Source organism: Mauremys mutica, chromosome 3, assembly GCF_020497125.1.
Source record: "Mauremys mutica isolate MM-2020 ecotype Southern chromosome 3, ASM2049712v1, whole genome shotgun sequence".
Classification (NCBI taxonomy): Eukaryota; Metazoa; Chordata; order Testudines; family Geoemydidae; genus Mauremys; species Mauremys mutica.
The window spans coordinates 153,284,571-153,309,370 of record NC_059074.1 but is presented as its reverse complement, the minus strand read 5'-3'; the positions used below and the strand labels follow the sequence as shown (position 1 = coordinate 153,309,370).

Here is a 24,800-nt window from a genome sequence, read left to right as displayed (position 1 = left end):
ACACCCATTCTGGTGCAGAATGGTTCTCTGCAGTGTATTTGCCATTACTTTGTCCGGTCTGGTTTGAATTGGCCTACGTTAAATCTTTAGGCCAACATTTTCAAAGGTGGCCATTAATTTTGGATGCCCAATTTGAGGCACCTAGAGACTTGCATTCAGAGGTTCTGGGAACCTGCAACTCCATTTGAAGTCTATAGGAGTTGCACATGCTTAGCATGACTGAAAAATGAGGTTCAGGTAGAGCACCCAAGTATTGAAGCATCCAAAATTAGTGTCCACTTTTGAAAATTTTGCCCTTAATTTTTAGCCTAAATGTCCAATGTTGATTTAGAGCAGTAAATAGCAGGATCTAAATCATTGTCAGGGGATGGCAGACTTCAAAGATGGAGCAAGTTCTACTCTCGTAAAAGTCACTACAAAGACACTAGTTCCTCCTTAAAGCGTGGTTTGGTTCTACTCTGTAATGTGAATTTATATAAATGGAACCTTCTTACTCGGCATGTGTGTGTGTCTCAAGTCATATCTATTCACTTCAGTGATGAAAGTAAATTGTTGTTGCCTTTGACTCCTGTTAGCCTTGCAAAGCCAACATGGCTAAGAGAGAGTGAGAGATTTGCATTGTTTTTCTGCTTTCTTCTTGTGTATCAACAATGGCCTGATGCAAAGCATCTTAAAATTGATGGGTGTCTTTCCATTGATTTCAGTGGATGTTGGGTCAGGCCGCAAATGAAAGCAGTGAGGATGCCCAAGTGTCACTGAAGGCATAATTGGACAGATAGGGAGGTTGCACTGTTGTCTTTACCAGCCTTTAGCACTTCAGTTACTAATGATGATGTGTGAGAAGTGAACAATCCAGCTTGATTCTCACATCCCAGGCTGACTTTGCAGGGCTAGAGTTAAGGAAAATATCTTTTTGCTTGTAAACTGAGTACATTTAATCCATATATTATAATGAAGTAATAACAGTCCAACCCTTGCAGTACACACATGCTCAATAGAAACTTGCTAAAGCATTGCAGCTATTGTCCCCAAAGGTTCCATCTGTATTGAGCATTGTCTACTCTAGCCCAGGGCTGTAAGGAGCTGAGCAGGATCCTCCCTCAAATGTAGCTCTGAGTTGCTAACAACCATTATTTTGACTGAAATTTTCAAAAATAATAATAGCCAGAGGCAATCACCTGACATGGAAAATTTCATTCCAAATGGTTAATGTTTGGCAAAGTTATATGTAACTGAAAACTGGGTTTTATAGCAGAAAGTCTTGGGCAACCATAATAACAGGCCATATTACCAGCTCAGCCTGTAATAATTTAATGGAATGGATTAATCCAAAGAGGAAATGTACAGCCTCACCACAACCTCCATCTTCATTAATGTAGGCTGCTGTTCCTTCAAAAATGTAAATCAGAGAATTAAGAGGGGGAAATATGCTGCATTACACCTCTACCCCGATATAACACGACCCGATATAACGCGGGTTCGCATACAATGCGGTAAAGCTCTGACACGCTGCTCTGAGCAGCGTGTTAAGGGTGCCGGGCCGGGGCCGAGGGGTTTGATAAGGGGTAGAGGGCCTCAGGGGCGGTCAGAGGCTCCCCCCCCCTCCCAGGGTCTAGGAGGCAGGAGTTGTGGGGGTGCAATTTTGGGGGCCCCGCAGTCCCAGGGTGGCCCGGGGGATTGGCGGGGGGCCGGGAGCAGCCCGCTCCACTTCCCTCGCCCCAGCCCCAGCTGTGTTGCTTGGGGAGGGGACTTGAGGGAAGGGATCCCCTCCACACTCACCAGCAGCAGTGGAAGCAGAGTGGCCCGGCCCCAGCCCGCTCCACTCCACCAGCTCCCAGGAATGTGGCTTGGCCAGCGGTGGGAAGCGGAGCACCATGGCTGGGAGCTGGCGGAGTGGAGCGGGCTGGGGCTGCATTGTTCTGCTTCCCACCACAGGTGAGTGTGGAGGGCGTCCTTTCGTCAACCTCCCCGCACTCATCGGCAGTGGGAAGCGGAGCAGCCCGGCCCCAGCCCACTCCACTCCGCCAGCTCTCAGCTATGGTGCTCCGCTTCCCATCGCTGGTGAGTGCGGGACCTTTCCCTCACCTCCCATCCTCCCCAGGGTGAGCTCCTGGGGGTGATTATGGACAAGGGTCTCTGGAGGGAGCGGTCTGGGAACAAGGAACGGGGGATCCAAAGCAAGTTTGATATAACGCGGTCTCACCTATAAAGCGGTGAGATTTTTTGTCTCCCGAGGACCGCGTTATATTGGGGTAGAGGTGTATTTCAATGCTTTAATTTTCTCCAGCCTAGAATCTGTTGTTTTACTGGATAAAAGTATGCTGTTATTGAAGCAGAGACATAGCTACATTGAAGAGCATTGGACTCACATTTGCTTTTTTGGGGGTGTAAGTTAACACTTCTTTTGTTGTTGTTGTTGTTAAGTTTCTTTGGCATTGTTACACATGAAATAGTTATTAACATTTTTAAGTGTTGGAGGTTATGGGAGATTAAACTGCATCACAGGCTATTGTTGAAATAATACAAACAGTAACTTTTCCCTTTCTTAGAATTTGTAGGTCAGACTGAGGATGCTGCTACTGGAGCTGCTTCAATAATTGTTAACAGTGAAGGTACATATTTCACGTTCTGAGTGGTCCCCTAGTAAGCAAAGTAAGCCGCAAAAGAAACTTTTCTCTGGTCTTTGTTAGTTATGGGGGTTTTCCCTCATTTACAGACAAATTCTGTCATCCTGACATTTCCACACTTACTCATCCTACGGACTATTAGTGGAGCACAGTGCCACTCAATGTGAGTAAGCGTGGGAGAATCTGACCCTTATTGTATCTACATATGAATAGCTATAAATAGACTAGCCCACTGATTCATCTAATCTGACACTGGCCAGTAAATGGTGCACCAGAGGAAGGGGGGGGCAGCTAAATATAAAAAACTTCCCCCATAATGTACCTAGCAGATTTACAATGGGAAAAGGGTATTCCTTCCTGACCCCAGCACATGATGAATTTATGCCAGGAATTATGAAATAAGATTATCCTTATTATCTTAATCTGCATAGCTACAGATATTTTGGTTCTCAGATTATCCAGTTGTCTTTAAAATCTTGCCATAATATTTGACTCGGAGATCCTTCTGTAGTGCGTATGCTCCAAAAGTGGCATTTGACCTACATATTAATTGTCCTTTAATTTAGCGTGTACCTTTGCTTTCATATTTTTGGACAGGGTAGAAAAGAGGGAATTAACCATTTTTATATTGTCTTTCATAGTGACTAATTTAACTTCTGCTGATTTTTTTTCCTTTTCAAACAAATTTTGCCTCATACTCACTAGCCTGTGAACTCTTTGAAAAAAATTACTAAGGTCTAGATTGAACCTTGACTCAGCCCAGAATAAGGATCAGGATGTGACAACTCCATCCCAGGAGCAGGCCTGTGTGACAGGTTGGATCATAGAAACCCCCTTGGGAACTGCCAGCTGATGTGCCAAGACTACTTCTGCCCCTGCTTTCCCTGCCAGCCTGGGAATCCAGCACCCTGTCTTGTCGAGCCAGATACGCCCGTCTGTTTCAACACAGACCCAAGGTCTGAATTACGTGCCCCAAAGCTGCAGACTTAACCTGAAAGAATCTTACAGAAGTGTTCCTGTCTTTAACACTCAGATGCCCAATTCCCAATGAGGTCTAAACCCCAAATAAATCTGTTTTACTCTGTATAAAGCTTATGCAGGGTAAACTCATCAATTGTTCGCCCTCTATAGCACTGATAGAGAAGTATTCACAGCTGTTTGCTCCCCCCCATACATACTCTGAGTTAATTAACAAGTAAAAAGTGATTTTATTAAATACAGAAAGTAGGATTTAAGTGGTTCCAAGTAGTAGTGGACAGAATAAAGTGAATTACCAAGTAAAATAAAATAAAACACGCAAATCTAAGCCTAATACAGTAATAACCTCACCAGTTCCAGTAAGCTTCCTTTTACAGACTAGTTTCCTGCTAGTCTGGGTCCAGCAATCACTCACACCCCCTGTAGTTACTGTCCTTTGTTCTAGTTTCTTTCAGGTATCCTTGGGGGTGGAGAGGCTATCTCTTGAGCCAGCTGAAGACAAAATGAAGGGGTCTCCCAGGGGTTTAAATAGACTTTCTCTTGAGGGTGGAGGCCCCCTCCTCTCTCCTATCCAAAGTCCAGCTCCAAGATGGAGTTGTGGAGTCACATAGTCAAGTCACATGTCCATGCATGACTGAGTTTCTTACCAGCGAAACCTCATTCCTGGGAAAGCCCCGATGTGGATTGATATCTCCCAGGTTCATTGTTGGCTTAAGTGGTTCCTGATTGGGCACTTAATCTGCTGGCCAAATGCTTTACTAAGGCTATCAAGCAAGCAGACAGCCAATATTCCTAACTTCAAGTACAAAAATGATACATGCATACAAATAGGAGGAATGTATTCAGTAGATCATAACCTTTACATAGATATGTTACATGGCATATGTAGCATAAAACATATTCTAGTTATGTCATGTATACATTCATAAGCATAGTCCATAAAGCCTTATGGGGGGCACATCACAGCCTGGAAAGGGAATTGTGACTAGGGCAAGTTGGAAAGGTTAATCTGAGTGCAAATATTAAGTGCATTAGTTAAAGCACATTAACCCCAGTTTGGATACTCACATTCAGAAGTAGTGGCCTTAGTTCCCTTTAGTTCAGTGAATTAAGATAGACATACCAGAGTCACAGTTCCTTCCCTGATGTTTCTCCATGACCCTCCCCCTCTCCCATTCTGGCGGAGTAAGTTTGGGAAGTAAATTACTGAAGCTCTTGAGAGTGAAGCTTGCATCCCTCACATACCTGACCAGCTACTTTGGTCAGTGACTGGGGGAAGAGGACAGAGCCATGGCATCGCCCACTCCAGGCCCCTCTCATTCTCCTCCCTGCCCACTTCCCATGGGAGGAATATCCAAGAAATATTGTCTGTGCTCTACACTGGACCCAAGGTTCAGGTTGGCTGAGTAAGGGACACAGTCTTACTTCTCCTTTTAGTCCTCTGTTGGGCCACGTAAGAAAGAGCATAATTTAACCTTGAAACAGTAGTGAGTGACTTGTTGGGTTTTCAAGAACCCTGTGATCTGTTCTGAGGGATAACGGACAAAAACTTGTGGATTAAAAACTTTTGAAGCACTAGGAATCAGAGCCATGACGATTGTCCACTACTCTGAAGTTTATGGTGGATTTTCCTAGAAACTGATATTGGTACAAAAGTTCATTAGAAGTTTTGTGATGTGGAGGATGAACTGAACAATGCATTGTGGCACATAGGTTATTTCTGTCAAAAATGGACAGTTCCTAAATTAAGTTACCAAATCTAAAACTGGCCTCATATTTCACATAGAAGCTGCTGCTAGAGCAAAGCGGGTCACGACTGTGCTGTAAAGCAAACAGATATACGGAACTGTAGCGGTAATGGTTGTTACTTCTACTTAAAACCGTCTGGGGCCAAAATTGATTAGATTACAATAAAATAGCAGTACTTGTGTTCTGTGCTGTTACAAGAGAGACTATTTTATTTGAAGAAGCCTGGCAGATTTGACCTATCAAGTTGTACAGTACTCATCTAAGGGCTTGTCTACCCATGCAAGTTGTACTGCTATAGCAATGCTGGTATAGTTTAAGCAGTACGACTCACCCATGTGGATATAGTTATGTCAGTATAAAAGAGCTTATATCAGTCTGTCTTATTCTTATAAGGGAAGGGTTAAAGTTCTTTGAAGAGTCTGCATTATTCTGTTAAGATAATTCAGGATAAAGAAAAGAGACAAATGCTAAATTTTGTAAAGGACTCTGCTATAATTAATTTTAACTCATAAGCTAATTAACAGAATCACTTGTAAATTCTCAGAAAATTCTATAGGCAGAGTGAGTGCTGTAAGTTTTGGGGAGAAAGCACAGTATGTTTTCATACAAAACAAAGAGGTCGAGTCTCTGCTTTAAGAGCAAAATGGAACTCAGTATATGGAGTCACAACCAACATTTCCATTATGTGGTCCTGTGAAATCCACAATTCAGATGCGTTGCAAAGTTTAGCTTTTGTGACAGCCTTAGAAATCTGTGTTTTTCTGGAAATTTTCACTGCTTCCAGATAGGTGCTTACTAAACATAAACTCCAGCTTCCCAAGTGGGCTTGTCAACCAAGACCTTGCAGATGGTGGTATTTCCCCACTCCCCACAAAGCAAAGAACTGTAACATGCCTCCAACAGTTTTTCTGAACATTTTCCCTCTTCGGTTTTTCTGAACATTTTCCCTCTTCAGATGTGTAGTCCCACTTTCCACTTCCACTTACTGCTGCATCCCCTTTTCACCTCCTTTCCCCCACCACTTTTACCACTCTTACAGAACCCTGTCTCCTGACAATGTATTACTGGTTTATAGGAACTCTGTATAATTATTATGCATATTGTTTCTGTTTTGTTTTATATAAATAAAGAAGCAGTTACAAGGCAATCTCTATATAGGAAAGAAACTTCCTTTATGGGTAGGTTATGCCATATTATCCCCTTCACAGTTTTGGCACCCTCCTCTTCCTGTGATATATCTGGCACTGGCCATTGCTAGAGACAATACCAGACTAGCTGAACCACTAGTCTGATCCAGTCTGGCAATTCCTTCATGCATAGAAAAAGCCCAGAGAAGGAACAGCAAGGACTGTGGCAGGCAATGATCAAAGTGCATTAGCAAAATAAAGTGAGGGCACAGGACTGGAATAGTAAGGACTGTTGCAGGTTAGAAGCAAGGTGCACTGGCAGAACAGTGTGTGGAAAAGCAAGCACAGTGCCTGCCTAAATTAACGTTGACTATAGGTATTGCTATTATTCAGTCATTTCATGAACACTGAATTCTCACACTTTTTATAAAGCGTGGGCACACTTCAATATCAAAGCACTACATGTACATGTACCCACAGAAAGCTTTTCAAAATACACATTTAGACGTGACTAGCAAAACAAGGCAAAAAACGTGCAGAACATGAATGTCAATGTGACTGAAATATCCTTTGCATAAAGTAAAACACATGTTTTGGTCCTGCGAGCTAAGAAGAAACTGGTACCTGGATGTAGCATCTTATTTTAATATACTGGGAAAACGGGGCTTTTTAATGTGTTCAGCAAGTGACTGTAGAGAAACTACATTACCATGGACACACCCAAAATTTGTCCTTATGCTCCTGAACTCTGTGATTTGTCAAGCAACTATTTCTCATAATATTCTTTCGTAGTCACAGACATTATCATTTTTTTCCTATGAAATACTGTGCAGGAGCTCTGCAGCCTTTACTGCAGTTGTACTGATAGGTTGAGAGACTGCTAAGATGTAGTAGAGTTTGTTGGCCGCAGTGCAGACTATGGGAGTGTGAATTGCAGCACACGTAAAGCGTTGCGCTGTAACTGCCCTGCATAGACCCTGCTAATGTGAACTAAAAGGAACCTAGTTTACATTAAGGTAGTCCCATTAGTCCCTTTTAGTTCACACTAGCAGGGTCTACATAGGGCAGTTACAGGGCAATACTTTAGTGCATAGTTCAATTCATGCCCCTATAGTCTGCACTGCGGGGCTGTGTAGACAAGCCCTTAAACACCACTGATGTCTTGAGGGCTCTTTCACATGTATTCTAAAGAAAAACTGTGCTCCTGTTGTATTTGGCAGTGTGTTCTGAGCCCTGATCTACATTACAAAATTACTTTGCTATAACTTTGCTTTGAATAATCCACACCCCTGAACAATGTAGTTATACCTACCTAAGCGGCAGTGTAGACAGACTATGTTCGTGAGAGAACCTCTCTTGCCGATATAGCTATTGCCTCTCATGGAGGTGGATTAGCTAAACAGATGGGAGATGCTCTCTACCGTCAGTTTAGAGCATCTTCATTAAAGAGCCATAGTGGCACAGCTGCATCGATGCAGTTGTGCCGATGCAGCGTTTTAAGTGTAGACATGCCTTGGATATTCCTATCATAAGGCATTTGTAGAATGTATTTAAAAACAGCACTTTAAATTCATTTGGCAGTTTTCAGAATTGTCTATGTAGGGGTACTCAGAAAAATTAATCTGTATTAACTGAAGGTGTAAATTTAAATTGGATTAAACTGCATTAAGCCCAAATTTGGATTTTTTTACTCAGAAATGAAGTGGTCTTAATTCAGTTTAATTTAATTCACTTCCAAAGTGAATAAGGCCAATTTAATTCTAAATAGGAGTATCCACACAGGAACTGAATGTGGTTTAAACCAGTGGCTTTCACCAGAGGTACGTGTACCCTGTGGGTTTGCAGAGGTCTTCCAGGGGGTACATAAATTCATCTAGATATTTGCCTAATTTTACAACAGGCTTACATAAAAAGCACCAGCCAAGTCAGTACAAACTAAAATTTCATACAGACAGTGACTTATTTCTACCGCTCTGTATACTGAAATGTAAACACAATATTTATATTCCAATTGATTTATTTTATAATTATACTGTACAAATGAGAAAGTAAGCAATTTTTCAGTAATAGTGCACTGTGACACTTTTATATTTTTATGTCTGATTTTGTAAGCAAATCGTGAGGTGAAACTTGGGGGAACGTAAGACAAATCAGACTCCTGAAAGGGGTACAGTAGTCTAGAAAGATTGAGAGCCACTGGTTTAAACATTCCATTAAAAAAGTTAATTAACCTTTTGGTACTTTTCATTGTCTCTGTTCTTTCTGAAAATCAATTTAAAAAACATCACAAAAAATAGATAATTCAGATTAACCTTCCTGAGTGACTCCATGTAGCCCACAGCCTACTGCTAGTGGCCTCCATCTTTCTGATAAGTGATGCTGGCAGGGTTAAAAGCACCATTGAAAGCAGTATCTATGTACTCAGCATTCATACTGGTTTAAGTATCAGAAGGACTTTTTAAATAAGGACTAAATCCCCATCTGGTGTAAATTTGTTTAGCTCCATCTCTTCTGTGGAGCTATGCTAGTTTACACTGGTTGAGAATGTAGCCCTTGCTATTTTAAATGAAATGCCTAAAACCCTAATCAGCAAACCCTTATTCACATGAGCAGTCCTTAGTCATTTAATTGAAATCAAGATCTACTAGTGTAAGTAAGGCAATTTCAGGATAAACATTGCACAGAAATGATTTTTTCCTGGCTGCTAGTGTCCATTGCTATTTAATACTGTTTTATTGTCTCTGGTGCTGGGTTCCCACCTGCTTGGTGTCACCAATGTTTTGCCATAGTAGTAGACTCAGAAATGCTAACTTTGAATATTTTGAGCCAGATTCTGCTCTTATTTATACTGGTATAAAGTTGAAATAACTTCATTGTCTTCAGTGGTGTTACTCCAGACAAAATCAGTGTAGCTAAAAGCAGAATGTGCTCTAGGATGACCAGATGTCTTGATTTTATAGGACAGTCCTGATATTTGGGGCTTTTTCTTATATAGGCACCTATTTCCCCCCACGACCTCCCACCCCATCCCGATTTTTCACACTTGCTATCTGGTCACCCTAATGTGATCCATTATTTCACTAAATGTTGGATTGAGCCAGTACTGGCTGGTACAATGTAGTAATATTGTATTTCTTTAGTAGGACTATTGGTCTAAAGCAAAATATAAGTCTCTAGCCCTTTATAGTTGCAAAATAAAACCCTTCTGTCTGTGACCCATTGCAGGACTGTCTACCTTGAATCTGCAAAAACAGGTTGAAACAAACAGCTACAATTATCTTAATATGACATTAACTCTAAAGTTAACTATTTTGCTGCTCATTATTTCAGCAGGACCGTGCAGGTACTTCAGTGGGTAGAATTTGGGATTGTAAGTAGCACACAGTTCAGGTGGAGGGCCACCACAATTTTATTCCATCTGACCCCTACAATTCACCATTTTTAGCTTCTCACCATGTAAACTTTCAGAAGGTATGTTGGGCAAAATGGATGCTGTTTGCCTTTGAATATTCCTATAGCAAAATCCAGATACTTTTAAATGGCAGATATTTGTTGGAGAGGTTTCCTGCAACCAAGATGCCCAGGCTTATCTATTGAAAAACAGGGTGTCGGCCAAAATGCTGAGGGTTTGCTATTCAAATGCAGTTGTTCTAAACCAAGCCACTGACAGTGGAGTTGTTTTGGAAAGCTTGGGATCATTGTTCCATTGTCCTGCTTTCCCTTCAGAATGTCAGCATGGAGATATGCTTTGCATGTTCCTTACACAAGGGACTTTGAAGTCTCATTCAAGAAAAAAAAATGCATTTTTAAAACCTAGCCGTTTATTCACCGAGTAACTCAATCCATTACAGAATCAGTGGCCTTTAGTGATTGGCAGCCCCTAAAGGAATCTTCAGTGGAGGCAGGCAGTAGGAGCTGTAGATCAAGGAGCAACTGGTTTATTGAATTTAATACTTAGTGATTAATAATACATTTTAATTAGCAGGCATCCATGCCTGAAGGTCTCTCAGTATCTTAACAGAATAACTAAAAACAGAACTGCAATCAAATAAAGGCAATATGCTTGGGTTGTTTTTTTTTTAACACAATAGCAAGAGCCTAGGGTAATGAACCTCCCCATCCAGTTGTATACGTTAAACAACCAACCAGAATAAAAAGGACACCAGAAGGGATTTGAACTGTTGCCCTAGTTGTGCTTTACAGCATATCCATTGGAAGAGCATTCCATCTGCCAGCCTTCAAAGGGACTGGCTGCCCATCTTTACTCCCTCCAGATATTCTGTAAAGAGTTCTTATGAATACAGGGCCAGTGCAACCATTTAGGCGACCTAGGCAGTCACCTAGGGCACTAGGATTTGGGGGGGCGGCATTTTCTTCGGCAGTGACTGCGGCGGCCAGATCTTCGGCCGTCCCGGTCCCTGCCGGCTTTTAGGCGGAGGAAGCTGGGGCAGGGGAGCACAGAGAGGGCCACCTGCAGCAAGTAAGGGGGGAGGGGGCGGCACACAGGGGAACTCCCTGCCCCAGCTCACCCCTGCCCCGCCTCCTCCCCTAGCACGCCGTGGCTGCTTCACTTCTCCCACCTCCCAGGCTTGCGGCGCCTAAGCTGATTGGCGCCGCAAGCCTGGGAAGCGGGAGAAAAGAAGTGAAGCAGCGATGGCGTGCTCGGGGTGGAGGCGGAGCAGGGGTGAGCTGGGGCGGGGGGGGGGTGCCTCAGGGCAGAGGGTGGGGGGTGGGGAGCTGCCGCATGGGGGGCATCTCAGGGTGGAGGGGGAGAGCTGCCATGGGGGCCGCCTCAGGGCGGGGGCTCGGGGACGGGGGAGGGCGCAATGTGGAAGTTTTGCCTAGGGCAGGAAACATCCTTGCACCAGCCCTGGTCAAATATTAACTATCTGTTTTAAAACTCATGCCATTGGTGGTAGGGCCTGTTTCAGGTTCTCACAATGCTTCAAAACACTGACAATGTGGAGTGTCCCTGATAATTGGAGCAGGGCTACCTCTCCTTGAAATTCACAGGATGTTCGTAATTTTCACAGATTTAATCCAATATCCAGTGATCCTAAACTAAAGGGACGGTTAAAATTCTGAATGCAATTTGGGCATCGTGACTCACTATATCAGTGTGATTACTTCTGCTAAGGTAACATCACAGGAAGGTACAAATGTTTTTAGGGGACACTCAGTACCCCGGTATCTCCAATTTGGTACAGTGTTCTTTTTAGTCCAAACAGAACATGAAAATCAAACTTGGAAAAAATCTCTGCATGTTAAATCCTCACAAAATGCCTATACTCCATTGTGTTTGGAGTACAATATAACATCTTTTATGCACAGGTTTTTGTCACTGAAATCTTTGGATGATTAAGTGCACCAGCATGCAGCTTTTCAAGTTTTTTTTGAAAAGCGCTTTGAAATCCTCATGTGAAAGGCACTGGAAAAGGGCAGAGTTGTTTTATTTACCTTAATTTATTGTAGTGAAGTATATAGTTTAAAACACGGAATCTTCTCTTTAGGACAGAATGTTATTGTCATAGTCGCAGGAGCCAATTTGCTTTTGGATTCTGAAGACCTGAAGAGGGCTGCCAATGCCATTTGCAAGGCCAAAGTGATCATCTGCCAGCTAGAAATAACACCTGCTATTTCTCTGGAAGCCCTAAAAATGGCATACTCCAATGGAGGTAATTTACCTTAAGCGTTCATCGATTATGTTACTGCTTTTACATCTTTGTCTCGGTCTCTGCAAAAGCTTTCTTCATTGTTTCTGCAAACTATTTTAATATCTGTCACACTCGCCTGTAGTACAGATGAAACAGTGACCACAACCTCATGCCACTCTAATAAAACCTAAATTAAATTTTAAAATATCGCAATGCATATCATGGCAGACAAGCATCTACATAATCTAATTTTGTGTAAACCTCTTTTATCTAGCCTCCTTGTGTGATGCTGTCTTTGCCTGGATTGTGTAATGTCATGCCAAGATTGTAATAAACTCAAGGCAGGGAGTAGGACCATGGACCTGATTCTGATCTCACATCAGTACAAAACAGGAGTAATTCAGTTAAAGTAAATGGAGCTATGTTTATATAAAATTTATTCACTAAATTCAGAATTAGGCTCATGTCTCTATTCTTCCGGTATAGCACCATTCATACTTGTGGTGCTATATACAAGTATTAAAAATAATAAAATGCCATAAAGTCTCTTTGATTATTTACTGATTTAGCAAGAACTCCATGTGCATTTAGTGTATTTGGAATGTTGTCATAGAATGGATAATGTCACAGGCAGGAATTTAAATCTAATTGTTACTGTGCCTTTCAGTATAGATTATTTTGTGACAGTGGATTTCTACACTGAAGAAGCATATGGATAAAAGCTGTTATTCTTTTCCTAGACAAAGGAGTTTCAGTATTGGTGTGATGTTTTGTTTTGTTTGTAGCACTTTAAACTACCCAAGTTTATCCACCACAGCATTTAAACAATACTGGGTGAAAGATTAAGCAATGATGGCCATGGCCATTAGGCCATGTGAGATTCAAAATTTTGTTCTCGTTTTACCCACTGGGAAACTGAGCGTGAAAGGTTGCAGTAAATGACTTGGCCAAAGTCACGCACAGGTCAGTGACAGAGCTGGGATTACAATTCAGGATTTCCTTGCTCCTAGCCCCAGCCTCATGCTTCCAAATCATGATACCTTACATTTAGAACAGCGATTCTCAAACTGTGGATCAGGCCCCCAAAGTGGGTCGCGAGCCCTTTTTAATGGGGCGGCCAGGGCTGGCATTAGACTTGCTGGGGCTTGGAGTGGAAGCTGAAGCCCGAGCCCCACTGCCCAGGGCCAAAGCTGAAGCCTGAGGGCTTCAGCTCTGGGTGGCAGGGCTCAGGTTACAGGCCCCCTGCATGGGGCTGAAGCCCTTTGGCTTTGGCCCCCCTGCCCAGGGGGTGGGGCTTGGGCTTTGCCTTTGGGCCCCTCCACAGGGCAGCAGGGCTCAGGCTTTGGTCCCACCTCCTGGGGTCGTGTAGTAATTTTTGTTGTCAGAAGGTGGTCGCGGTGCAATGAAGTTTGAGAACCCCTGGTATAGAAGGATTTGAGGATCTGATTCTCCACTGCCTTGTACCTCTTGAGGTCATCTATACCAGTGCAAAGTGGGTTTAAAATGTTATCATATTTAGTGGCATTTTAAACACATTTTGCATATACTTTTCACAGCTTAAACAACTGTGTAAAGTGCAAGATGGAAGAATTTGGCCCTGAAACTTCAGTTGTTTGAAGTGTTTATGGATATCATTAATAGGATTGTGCACATTGGAACAAAAATCCATATAATAGTATCATGAATTCAAAATTATTTTGATGCAAATATGACTTAAATGAGTTTGTTTGGGACTCCTTTCCACCCCTACATTTGGTTTACCAATCAGAAAACTTTTGTGAGACCACGTGCTTTCCAAATTGCAGTTTAACACCTCTGTTTTGGTAGTAAAACAAGAACGCCTACTGTTTCTTAACTTGGATCCATTTCCATCCATGGAAGCCTATCTTCTCAGCCCATTTTGGTTGCTGCTCTGAGACAACTGTCAAACAACTGCCTAAAAGCTGCTAGGACAGGCGTAGGACATTCTCCTAACAGAAAAACCTCATGTTGTGTGACTGCAAAATATCTTCAAAGGGGTCCTCTGAAATACTTTATTCTCAAAATTTGACCTAACTTAAAATTGTGAAATCTGATGGGGAATGTTTTTCTGGTTTTTAAATCAGTATATTTGGGAAATTAAATAGTGGCTGTTAATTACACATTACCCTCTCATTGTTGTAGAGCCAGCTAGAAAACTGAGTACAAGTTAACTGCCAAACACCATTCCCAGTAATGTGCTGACATCATGGATGACAAGTTAAGAAGCCAGAGCCATGCTGCTTGTTCTCCATTAAAAAACAAAACAAAACAAAAGCTCTTAGAGTAGGAAAAAAAAATCTATTTTACCAAATACAAAAGGACAAAACTAGCATGGGAAGAAGTTTTCTCTGAGACCTTGAATTTAAACCTTGACAGTTTTATAATTGTAATTATTTATAATGTTTCTGTCAAACAGGTTCCTTTGCTTTGAAATAAATATATACAGACCAGAACCAACATGCATAATTTCATCAATTATACAGCAGTGGCTTTTTAGCATGCCAGTCACCAGCTGTATTGTCATGACAGGATAGGCATGGGGCAATCTGAACTGGCAGTCCCCAAAATTTATCCTCTTAAATATTTGAACAATGATAAATGCGGGGGTGGGGGAATGTTTCTTTTAGGCTAATGTAAACTTTAGCTTTTTTCCATTTTTTTCCTGCAGATAAATTTTATTTTTCAGATAATTCTGTTATCCTTGGAAGACCTCAGTTATTTAGTGAATACCTGGATTACATGAGAGATGGGGATTTTTTTTAAGGCCTTTACTGATTGCACTATATCTAAATGGTCAACGTAATTTAATGTAGTGGTTAAAACAGTGCACTTGAAGTCAGAACTCCTGGGTTATGGTGTCAACTCTGTCACTGACTCAGTGTGTGATGTTGATCAAAACATTTTACTTCTGTACCTCCTTAGGCTAAGAGATGAGTCTCTGACAAAGGAGAAATGGAGTGTTTCACTATTAAATGGAAGTTTGAAAAAACAACACATTGACTGGGCCAGCAAAGACTATGGCTATGTATACTCTGAACTCTCAGGTGTGTGAAAAAAACACACACCCAGACTGACAAAAGTTTTACCAGTGAAAAGCGCTGGCGTGGACAGCCCTTTGTCAGCAGGAGTCACTCTCCTACCGACAAAACTACTGCCCCTCATTGGGGGTGGGTTTTGGTTTTTTTTCCAGCAGGAGAGCTCTGTCCTGCTGATAAAGAGTGGCTACACTGCATACCTAAGGCCTGGTCTACACTGGGGGAGGGGAAATCGATCTAAGATACACAACATCAGCTACGAGAATGCTACAGTACACGTGATAAATCGATCCCCGATAGATCGATCTCTACCCGCCAATCCAGCAGGTAGTGTAGATGGACCCTTACAGCGGCAGGGCTGTAGCGGCACTGTTGTGCCGCTGTAAGGTACACAGCGAAGACGTAGCCTTAGCAACATTAGGCAGTACAATGTGTCAGCAAGAGACCGGAGCACCCTTAGGACTGGTACTGTTCTGAGTCTTCAGTCTGGAATCGTTGTGCAGTCAAACCTTTGCTAATATGTGGGCCAACTCTGCCATAGATAATATGTTGCACATTGGCAAATGCTCTGTACAGTCAAATCTAAGTAAATGTTTTGCTTTGTAACACTGCGGAATCTTAAACCCATACTGGCTGTCTGTTGTTTCCCGTGGTTTAGCCTGCAGCACCCTCATGTATAATGCAATACTATATGTTAGGAAGTACAGTAGACTATTTTTGTTTAACAGATGCACATCCAGATGCCTCAAATCTCTGTTTTGAGTTTGGTGCTTTTTTGTTTTTGTTTTGTAATGAAAAGGAATAAAAAAAAAAGGGGGTGAGGCTGGATGGAGGCCTAGGAGCCCTACGTTTCCATTCAGTGAATCTCACTAGTATTCGTTTTGCAGACTACATATGGAAAAGATTGGTTTTCCCAATGTCTCTGGTCATGAAAGATTCCATGACAGTTTGTACAAAAGCAAGGGTGTTAGCCTCTAATCTATCCTAGTTAGACTCCATCTTGAGGAACTATATTACATACAAAAACACTATGTTGATAGAACATTATTAAGGTGGAAAAGATAAGCACTTAAAGTTAAGAAAAACTATGAAAGAAATGTGATATAATCATATAATTAGACTGTATCATAAATCAGATGCACAAGGGGGGCTGAATTAAGGCTGCATAGGCAAGCCTACTTCAAGCATTTCCTAACTTCTGAGTGCTTGATTTTGCAACTTCAGTAATGTTCTTGTAATGTAGTTGTTTTGTCTGCAACAGCGTTTTTAAATGATAAGGAGATAGAGAGGAATTGTGAAGTTGTCACTGGCCTAAATTTTCAAATCTGAGTGTCTAAAATTCAGCTTCTGCATTCATATCCCTGAAGTTTCTGATCACCTGAGGCTTCCGTTCAAATAAATGGGATTCATAAGTGCTAGCGTGTCTGAAATTCAGGCTGCTTATGCTCAGGTGCCTAAATATAGATTTAAGAGCCAGACTTGCAAGTTTGAAAACTTTTGTCACTGAATATAAGTAAATTTCTAATCTAAGAGAGTATGTTTCATATGGAAGAAGGGATGATCTTATAGCTAAGGAACAGATGTACTAACCAGGAGATTGGTAGAACAAGGAATTCATAGATTTCTGTGTAACATTGGGTAAGTCACTTACATTCTACTGATATGGCAAACCTTTTCTAGTGTAGACGAGGCCTGAGGCTTTGTCTAGAGTAAGTTTAAAGGCAAGTTGTTAGAAAGTATTAGCTAACACACTTTGACGGGTTTTAACCAAGATATCATCTCCACCAGCTATCCTAGTGTTGGAACGTTAGCTAACACCTCCTAACGCTTTAAAATTGTAGTCTAGACAAAGCCTTCGTCACTCTGTGACCCAGTTTCCTCATGTGTGAAATGAAGATTACAATGCTTACCTTCCTCCCGGGAAGTTCTGAGGCTAAATCAATGTTAGTAAAGCTCATGTTAGTAAATGCTCAGAGGGAAGACACTTCACAAATGAAATGATTTATATTAGATATCTAAATTTAGATTTTTTTTTAGTTAAAAAAATCTTTTGAATACAGTTTGAATATTGCCTGTTGCTTTCCTCTCATTTCCCCCTAAAAGCAGATGAATGAATATCAATTTGGGTGGTTTATATATTTTTCTATAATACAATAAAGAAAATGGTTAAATACTTTGTAAAAATAAAAAAACAGGGGTTTTCTGGGTTTTATGTGTCTGTGAGTAGTTTGCATATCTGTGGGGAGAAGATGAGGAGCTGAAATGTATTAGCTCCAATAGGGAGTTTGGGGTTCCAGACAGTGGTTTGTAAATGTATTATGCAAAAATGCCATTGATTTAGACAACTTTTTCCATTCTGTTGCAGTGAAGACCTTATTTAATCCTGCTCCAGCTCATGCAGAACTAGATCCACAATTTTACACCCATTCCGACATCTTCTGTTGCAACGAAAGTGAGGTAATGGCCAGCTGTCACGTTAGAGAACAGTGACGTGGACAGTGAAACTTAAAAGGGACTCCGTCCCCAGCAGTACATCATAGGGGGAATCAAGCCAGGTTCCTGAGACTTCTCTCTCAAACACTGGGGAAGCAGCAGGCTTGGCCCCGAGGCCAATGAGGAAGGAGGAATACTTTGCTTCACTTTGTTACTTTGTTGAATAACCCTTCTAGATAGCACTTGAAGTAGAATTAACAGGCTTCTGAGAGAACTGAGACCAGCCCTTCTTGGCCATAAGGTGGGTTACCAAGAGGGGAGTGGATGAGTGAACAAGAGATCCATAAATGAGACACTCTTAAAATGTGTTTTGCTCTAAATGGTACATATTAAAATAGATCTTCACTCCCAGTCTTGTCTTCCCTCTGTGTGAATAATGGGAATGTCATTAGATATAGCACTGTGATGCTCTTAACTTGCCTTGCCAGAGAAGGTGTTTGTGTGTATGCTGCCACTGAGAGGGTACAAGCAGCTCCGTATGTCCCTACCTGTTAGTTACTTTTTCAGTGCATATAGCAGAGGGACTTTTATGGGCTGCTGCTGCCAGTGTACAACAGCGGAGCCCTCCGTTTTTCCAGTTTGTCAATTTCCAAGATTTTCTTTCTTCTCCCCATCCCCTTTCTCTGCCATTGTCAGGATAATATTTATCAAAAAACAAATGATTGTGTGTATCACAGGAAACAAGTTGGTGTGAGTGTCCCACAAGGCCCTTGTTTGAATTTGCTGCTGTATGTTATTGTTACTGTTGCTATGGTTTTCTCCCTTATTTATCAGACCTGTGTGAGGAGCAACCAGCAGGTAAAAGCCATACCTTGAATATGGTTGTAAGAGATCCCTGGTGAACATGACATAGGGTTTAGGGGAAACCATGACTCAGCTTGCTGTGGGATCACCATCCCAACGTCCCTGGCTGAAGGTTGTACATCAAAACTCAGTTAGCCTATTCTGAAATTTCTGCTAAAACCAATGACATGATGGCCCATAAGACATCACTGAACAAGTTCTAAATGACCCAAATGGCCATCAAAATTGTGTCAGCAGTACCCATTTTGGTGCAAGTCTGTTAAGTTAGACCCCATCACAGCATTTCGACATCTGCAAAGTAGTCAGCCCTTTCCTGCAAGGTCAGTCATTGTGGCTCATCAAGAGTCTGGGGGCTGATTTTCCAGCTCAACTGGCAGTGACATTTCTTGTGGCTCAGACAAATCTAACAGCCATCAGAACTCAGCTACATGATGGAGAATGTTCAGAGCCAGCCTCTAATCATTCCTTACTGGGCAATTTGCAGGGTAGACACTTGGAGTTCTCTGAAAGCTTTATTGCCTGGCTCTCCATAAGGTCGTTAATCCAAGAGTTGCCTAATAGTGCTACAGAACCTATTTTGGAGCTGAGAGCAGCCCAACTCTCCCACCCCTCTAGTTCACTTCAGGTTGTTTTTTCCTGGTTGTCACTGTTTACTTGTTTGGCTGTGGGATTTTATCCCCTACTTGTTAAATACAAAAACTTATTTCTTTATTACTGTTCTATCCCTGATATTTTTTCTCACTGCTACTGCCAACATGAATGTTGCTGTTTCCTCTCTGTTACAATTTATTGCTACAACTTCAGCTTTCATAGAGACATCCGTTGAGATTTTTAGTCTGCTAGAGTAAAGGTATATTATTACCACCACTTGGAGAAAAGAAAATTACTTCCTTTCTGAGAAGAAGAAATACAGGTGTATAATTATAACAGATCCCCACTCTCTCTCTCACACATTGCCTGCAGAGTTGGGGGTTCAATTTGCATTCTTTATGCTTTCTACTGTTTGCTTAAAAAAGGAACTACCCATTGGAGACAGTAGGGATCATACTATCCTCTCAACAAGTATAGGCACACAACTTCTGCTGGTCAGGAGGTTTATTCATTTTAAAATACTCATTTTATGGAAGTTCCTGCCTGTGACATTCTGGAGTGCAGACCCAAGAGTGATGCCCTGTTAAAGCACTTTCTGAGATTGAGAATTACAGGTAGATAGTTTTCTTTGCAACTTAATATTTATAACAGTAACCTTTTGCACTTTACAGCGAAATCCATTTCCTTACCAGAAGTATAGTAATCATCGATATCGTCCTTCATCCCATCCAGGCATGCTGATTTGTCATTGTTAGAATTGCTTTTCGGGGTGAGCTTCTGTCAGAGTTTTCTTCTTTTGTTAAGAAAACAGAAGCAGTCGAAGCATTTGTTTTTCCTATGTCAGAAATGTAAAAGGTATTTTATATCAGTATGTTTTTATTTAGCAATTGTTATATATCTATGTTCCACATGTTTTCAATTTCCTGTTATGACTTCCTTAAATTTCAAATCACTTTTAATATATGCATTTGAGGATTTTGGTAGGTAGATTTATGTACATATATCTTTACCAAGACCATCAATTGTGTACAAAAATATGTCATGTAATGGTAGTGTATACCAATTACATATTTCACAGCTTTTGTGTTGTAATTGGGAGAGACAGTGGTGCAAATGATCTGTTACACTAATATAAATCTGTTGGCTTCAGTGGAGTTACTACAGATTTTCACTGATGTAATTCAAAAAATGTGGCTCAATAGTTCCTTTCAGAAACCTCTGTTTGAAGATAACACTAATGAGAAATGCTTAGCTTCAGTGCAAATCCCAATTCAGCCAATGCCAGCGTAGTATATATCTGTCTCTTTTTCTTTCTGTACAGTATATATAGTATCACGTATATCGTGTTACATCCAAAAGAACTAGGTTAAAAGAATGTTAATGTTGCAAAATGGAGCACTCAAAAGTTAGAAAATGCCTGAATTAAGGTTGCCAGTGCAATGTTAGTTTGGCCCTCATGTGCATGTGCATTGTGATACAGTCTAATGACATGATTACGTACTAGTTTTTTGACAGGGCCTCTGCCTCATTCAATGAACAAATCATAACAAAGTCACGTCATCATTTGGCAGACTATCAGGCAGAGTCTGGCAACAACATTGTATTAGGCTTCAAATCGAGCTAAAAGTTTATAAAGCGGTTGTGCTGTCCAATTTGTTGTATGAGTGTGAAACCTGGACCTGCTACAGGCATCGCATCAACCTTCTAGATAAGTTCCTTTTACAACATCTGTGTGCCATACTCCACATCAAATGGCAGGATAAAGTTAGCAATAACGAGGTTCTGGAACGCAGCCATTCTACAAGGATTGCTCATCACATCACAGTTATGTTGGGCTGGTCGTGTGTTGAGGATGGATGACACCAGAATGCCAAAGCAGTTGCTGTATGGTGAAATGAAAGTGGGTAACTGCACACAAGGCGACCAGAAGAAACACTTCAAGGACACACTGAAGCATAACTTGAAGCAATGCAACATTGACGTTGACAGCTGGGAGTTGTCAGCAACAGACAGATCACTCTGGCAAGCAGCAGTCAGTGATGGAGTTAGTTCGAGATTAATTACCATATGGCTCTTGAGGCACAAAGGCTGAGTCGTAAACAGCATAAGATACCGTGGGCATAGACTGTAATCCCGTCCTCAGTATCGAGCTACATGTGCACTCAACGTGGAAAGGACTGCCACCCACACATCAGACTTTTTAGCCACAATTGTACTCACAAGAGATAATACGATCAATGTTCTCTTCGATCATAAAGGACAACAACAACAAAGTTATTCAACAGTTCTTTTTATCCTCCTCATATGATATGTAGCATTGAGATGCTAGAGAATCTCAATGAAATTGTTGTTAAAAAAATAAATAAAAACATGACAAAACAACCAGTTTTCCCCTGCCCTTGTTTACAGAAACAGCTGAACCATTTAAGGTGAAATTTCCCCCAAAATTCAACCTGAGGTAGACACCGGCATGGAAAACTTCAGCCCAAATGGTTAAAGTTTGGCAAAGTTATAAGTAACTTAAACAGTAATTTAAATAAGTAATTTATAATGGGAAGTGTCTGGCAACATTAAGTATAAGTGTCACTACAAGTTCCACCTATCATGTAGCAATAACAGTTTAATATGTAGGAATCCCACTAAAGAGAGAATAGAAAACAAACTCTCTATCCCATGGTCTTTAACTATTATGTTTCTTTCTTATTTCTCATTTTGAATGTACACATTTTGGCAACCTACAACTCTACTGTTGTTTCTTCTATATATCTTAGATATGTCATCCATTTTCTTTCAAAATCATACAACCTGTCCTCCATTCAACCCAATTTTGACCCCTCCTGCCTCTCCATCTACTGCCATATCTCTATTCTTCCCTTCCTCACCAAGCTTATTGGATGTGCCATCTACAGTTGCTGCCTTAAGTTCCTATCTTCCAGCTACATTATTGACCCCATTCAATACAGTTTCCACCCTCTCCACTCCACTGAAACTACTTTCACTAAGGCCTTGGCTACACTTGCGAGTTACAGCACAATAAAGCAGCCCCAAGCGCCCTAGCTCACTCCACGTGCACACTGGCAAGGCACGTAGAGCGCACTGACTCCATAGCTACAGCGCTGCTGGTACTCCACCTCAGCGAGTGGAATAACGTTTGCTGCACCTCCGCTGGAGCGCCATGGCACAAGTGTGAATGAGGTATTGCGTTACTGCGCTGTGATCAGCATCCGGAAATGTCCTATAATCCCCTTAAGTCAAGTGGCCACTCTTCTTATTGTTGTGAAATCGGCTGCAGGAATGTGGAAATGCCCTTTCAAAGCTTCGTTTGGAGAAGCCGGCTGCTTATCAGCTCAGAATGAGAGAGAGGCAGGGGGGAAAGGAGAGTCTGAACTTAAAAAACAGCATGCTGACACACTCTCAGCACCCCAAAAACCCACTCTCTCTCCCCCCACATACACACAACACACTCCCTGTCACACTCCACAGGTATTAAAGTTTTCTAGGTATATTAATAGGAAGCTATTAACCTCATGTTAGTATACACAGGAGTACGATATCAGCAGAAATGATGAAACAGCCAATTAGATTATGGCATCCAGCATTCAGTGGCAAGAGCCATACTATAATTCATATTGTTACATAACTAAAGAAAAAACAGCTTAGGATTGTCTGAAAACAGTCATGTGATTGAGTCAGGAATGTTCTATTGTTTACCTTTTCATAGGTCAGCAGTCTTGAATGTGAAGTCTTTCAGCCTCTTCCCTCACAAAATATCAAAGGCTTAGAGGTGTCAGGTGTAGTTGCAAACTTTACCATGTGATATCATATCCCAAACATGTCTGTATCTAATATAATTTTACACCTTAATGTCTGTCATTCATTAAACACTTTAGATATTAATGCTTTTGCATGCAGGATATGGTATAACAGCATATCTTGTTCCCTATGGATGGATGTACTGGAAAGAAGCAAACAAAGTTATGCTATCAGTGGAACATCTACCATTAGTTTGTCTGGAAGAGTTTTCACAAGCTGTTCTTTTTACTCTTGCTTGCTTCAGTAATAAATATTTTTTACATCTGACAGTTCTTTCTATGTGGTTTATGAGCAAAATACTCAAAATAAATCTTGCAAGGTTATCAGTTCTTTCTTTGCTTAGCTTGTATTTTAGTTTCCCCCGCCCGCCCCCCTCGTCTTTTCCCAGAACGATCAAGCTTGTTGAAACTGGTTTGTTAATTCTCTGTACACCAGATGTAACATAGCTTAATCCCTGAGGTTTCTGCAGGAATGTGCTAGCTCTCCATTCTCCTAATTCTTCTAATGAAAGAAACTCAGAATAAATGTATCAAGTTTCATTTTAGTGAAAACAAGAGAGACCTTTTCTAACATTTCATCTTTTTAAATTTTGAGAAGACTGACATGTACAAGTTGACTTCCTCAAGGGCAACGACCATCTCTTTGTTATATGTTAGTACAAAGCGTAGCACAATGAGGCTCTGGCCTCTAAGTGCTACCACAATACAAATAATAAAAACAATCACACGAGGTATTTGCATGTATTATGGCCTCGCCTTGAAGGATAGTTAGCAATACATGCCCCGCATCTGAGATTCAAGTCTGACCCTAACTATACTTAAAGAGTCATCTGATTCTGCAGAAGGGGTATTGAAAAGTTTTTCAGAAGAAGCAAAGTTGCTTACATGTTGGTGTGATTCATGACTCATATGAGTTGTAATCCCAGCTCTGCTAGCGACTTGTGCAGTCTTGGGTGAGTCTCTTAATCTTTCTGGCTCTTGCTTTCCCCATCTGTGAAATAAGAATAATCATGACCTAGCTATCAAAGGTCAAGCAAAGATTAATTAGTTAATATTTGCAGAGCACTGTGAAAGGCATTATATAAATATAAAAAACAGTTTACATGAGAGAGACCTACCATAAACAATCTGTCATGAAAAAATCATGTGATATTATCACATTGATTTCTCCATATTATTGTGTTAGTGAAAGCTGAATAGTTTCTGAAGGAATAATTAATGTCTGGAATCAAGAGTTTTTTCATTATCACTGATAAATTATCAGAGTCGATGCAGTATATTGAGATTATGGCAATATGTCTGTCACTGGTTGGGAATCAAAATAGTGCTTTATAATATAGATATTTATTCAATAGGGAGAAGTTTTACTAAGCAATAGATAACTGATATTATATCAGACACATCAAGCAATAATCTATCCCACGTGCTTAACGCCCTTTTGAGCGTTGCATGATCTGGCATTTGCTGAGTTAATATATTGGGAAATTACTGTAGTTGCATTATTTATAGAGGGCGTGAGCATTTCACAATATAGTTAGGTTTGAATTCCAACCTCATTCTAAACCCACTTTATCAGTTGTTTATAACTTTTGGAATGACATTTTTCCATATTTAGTCTTTAAACGAAATATGTGAGTCTTTGGACAGTGTTGCGGGTACAGAAGGGAGAAAGCTTTTAGCTAAAGCAAATCAGCCTTTTTAAAATTATTCTAGCATGAGAAATGTTTTCCCCCCCATATATTCTGATTAGAAATTTGGTAATTTTGAAACAATTAAAAGCTACAAATAACTAACTTGACTTGTGGCCTGCTTTTACCAGGGGCGGCTCCAGGCCCCAGCACGCCAAGTGCGTGCTTGGGGCGGCATGCCGCGGGGGGCGCTCTGCTGGTCGCCGGGAGGGCAGCAGGCA

General features: G+C 41.1%; 1 protein-coding gene and 1 long non-coding RNA gene across 4 annotated transcripts in view; one reads left to right on the top strand and one right to left on the bottom strand.

The window, feature by feature from the left end:
• Positions 1–24,800, top strand: part of RBKS (ribokinase) — a 97,156-nt gene that overhangs the window by 43,067 nt on the left and 29,289 nt on the right. For all 3 annotated transcript variants that reach the window (XM_045012049.1, XM_045012052.1, XM_045012053.1), the window contains exons 4-6: positions 2,550–2,612; positions 11,992–12,156; positions 17,557–17,648. In XM_045012049.1, coding sequence (XP_044867984.1) covers positions 2,550–2,612; positions 11,992–12,156; positions 17,557–17,648 — 320 coding nt within the window. The remainder of the gene's footprint in view (positions 1–2,549; positions 2,613–11,991; positions 12,157–17,556; positions 17,649–24,800) is intronic.
• Positions 19,772–24,014, bottom strand: LOC123367673. The gene is made up of 3 exons (XR_006578590.1): positions 23,777–24,014; positions 22,791–23,034; positions 19,772–19,914 (listed from the first exon to the last, which is right to left on the bottom strand). It is a non-coding gene; the product is annotated as an uncharacterized LOC123367673 (long non-coding RNA).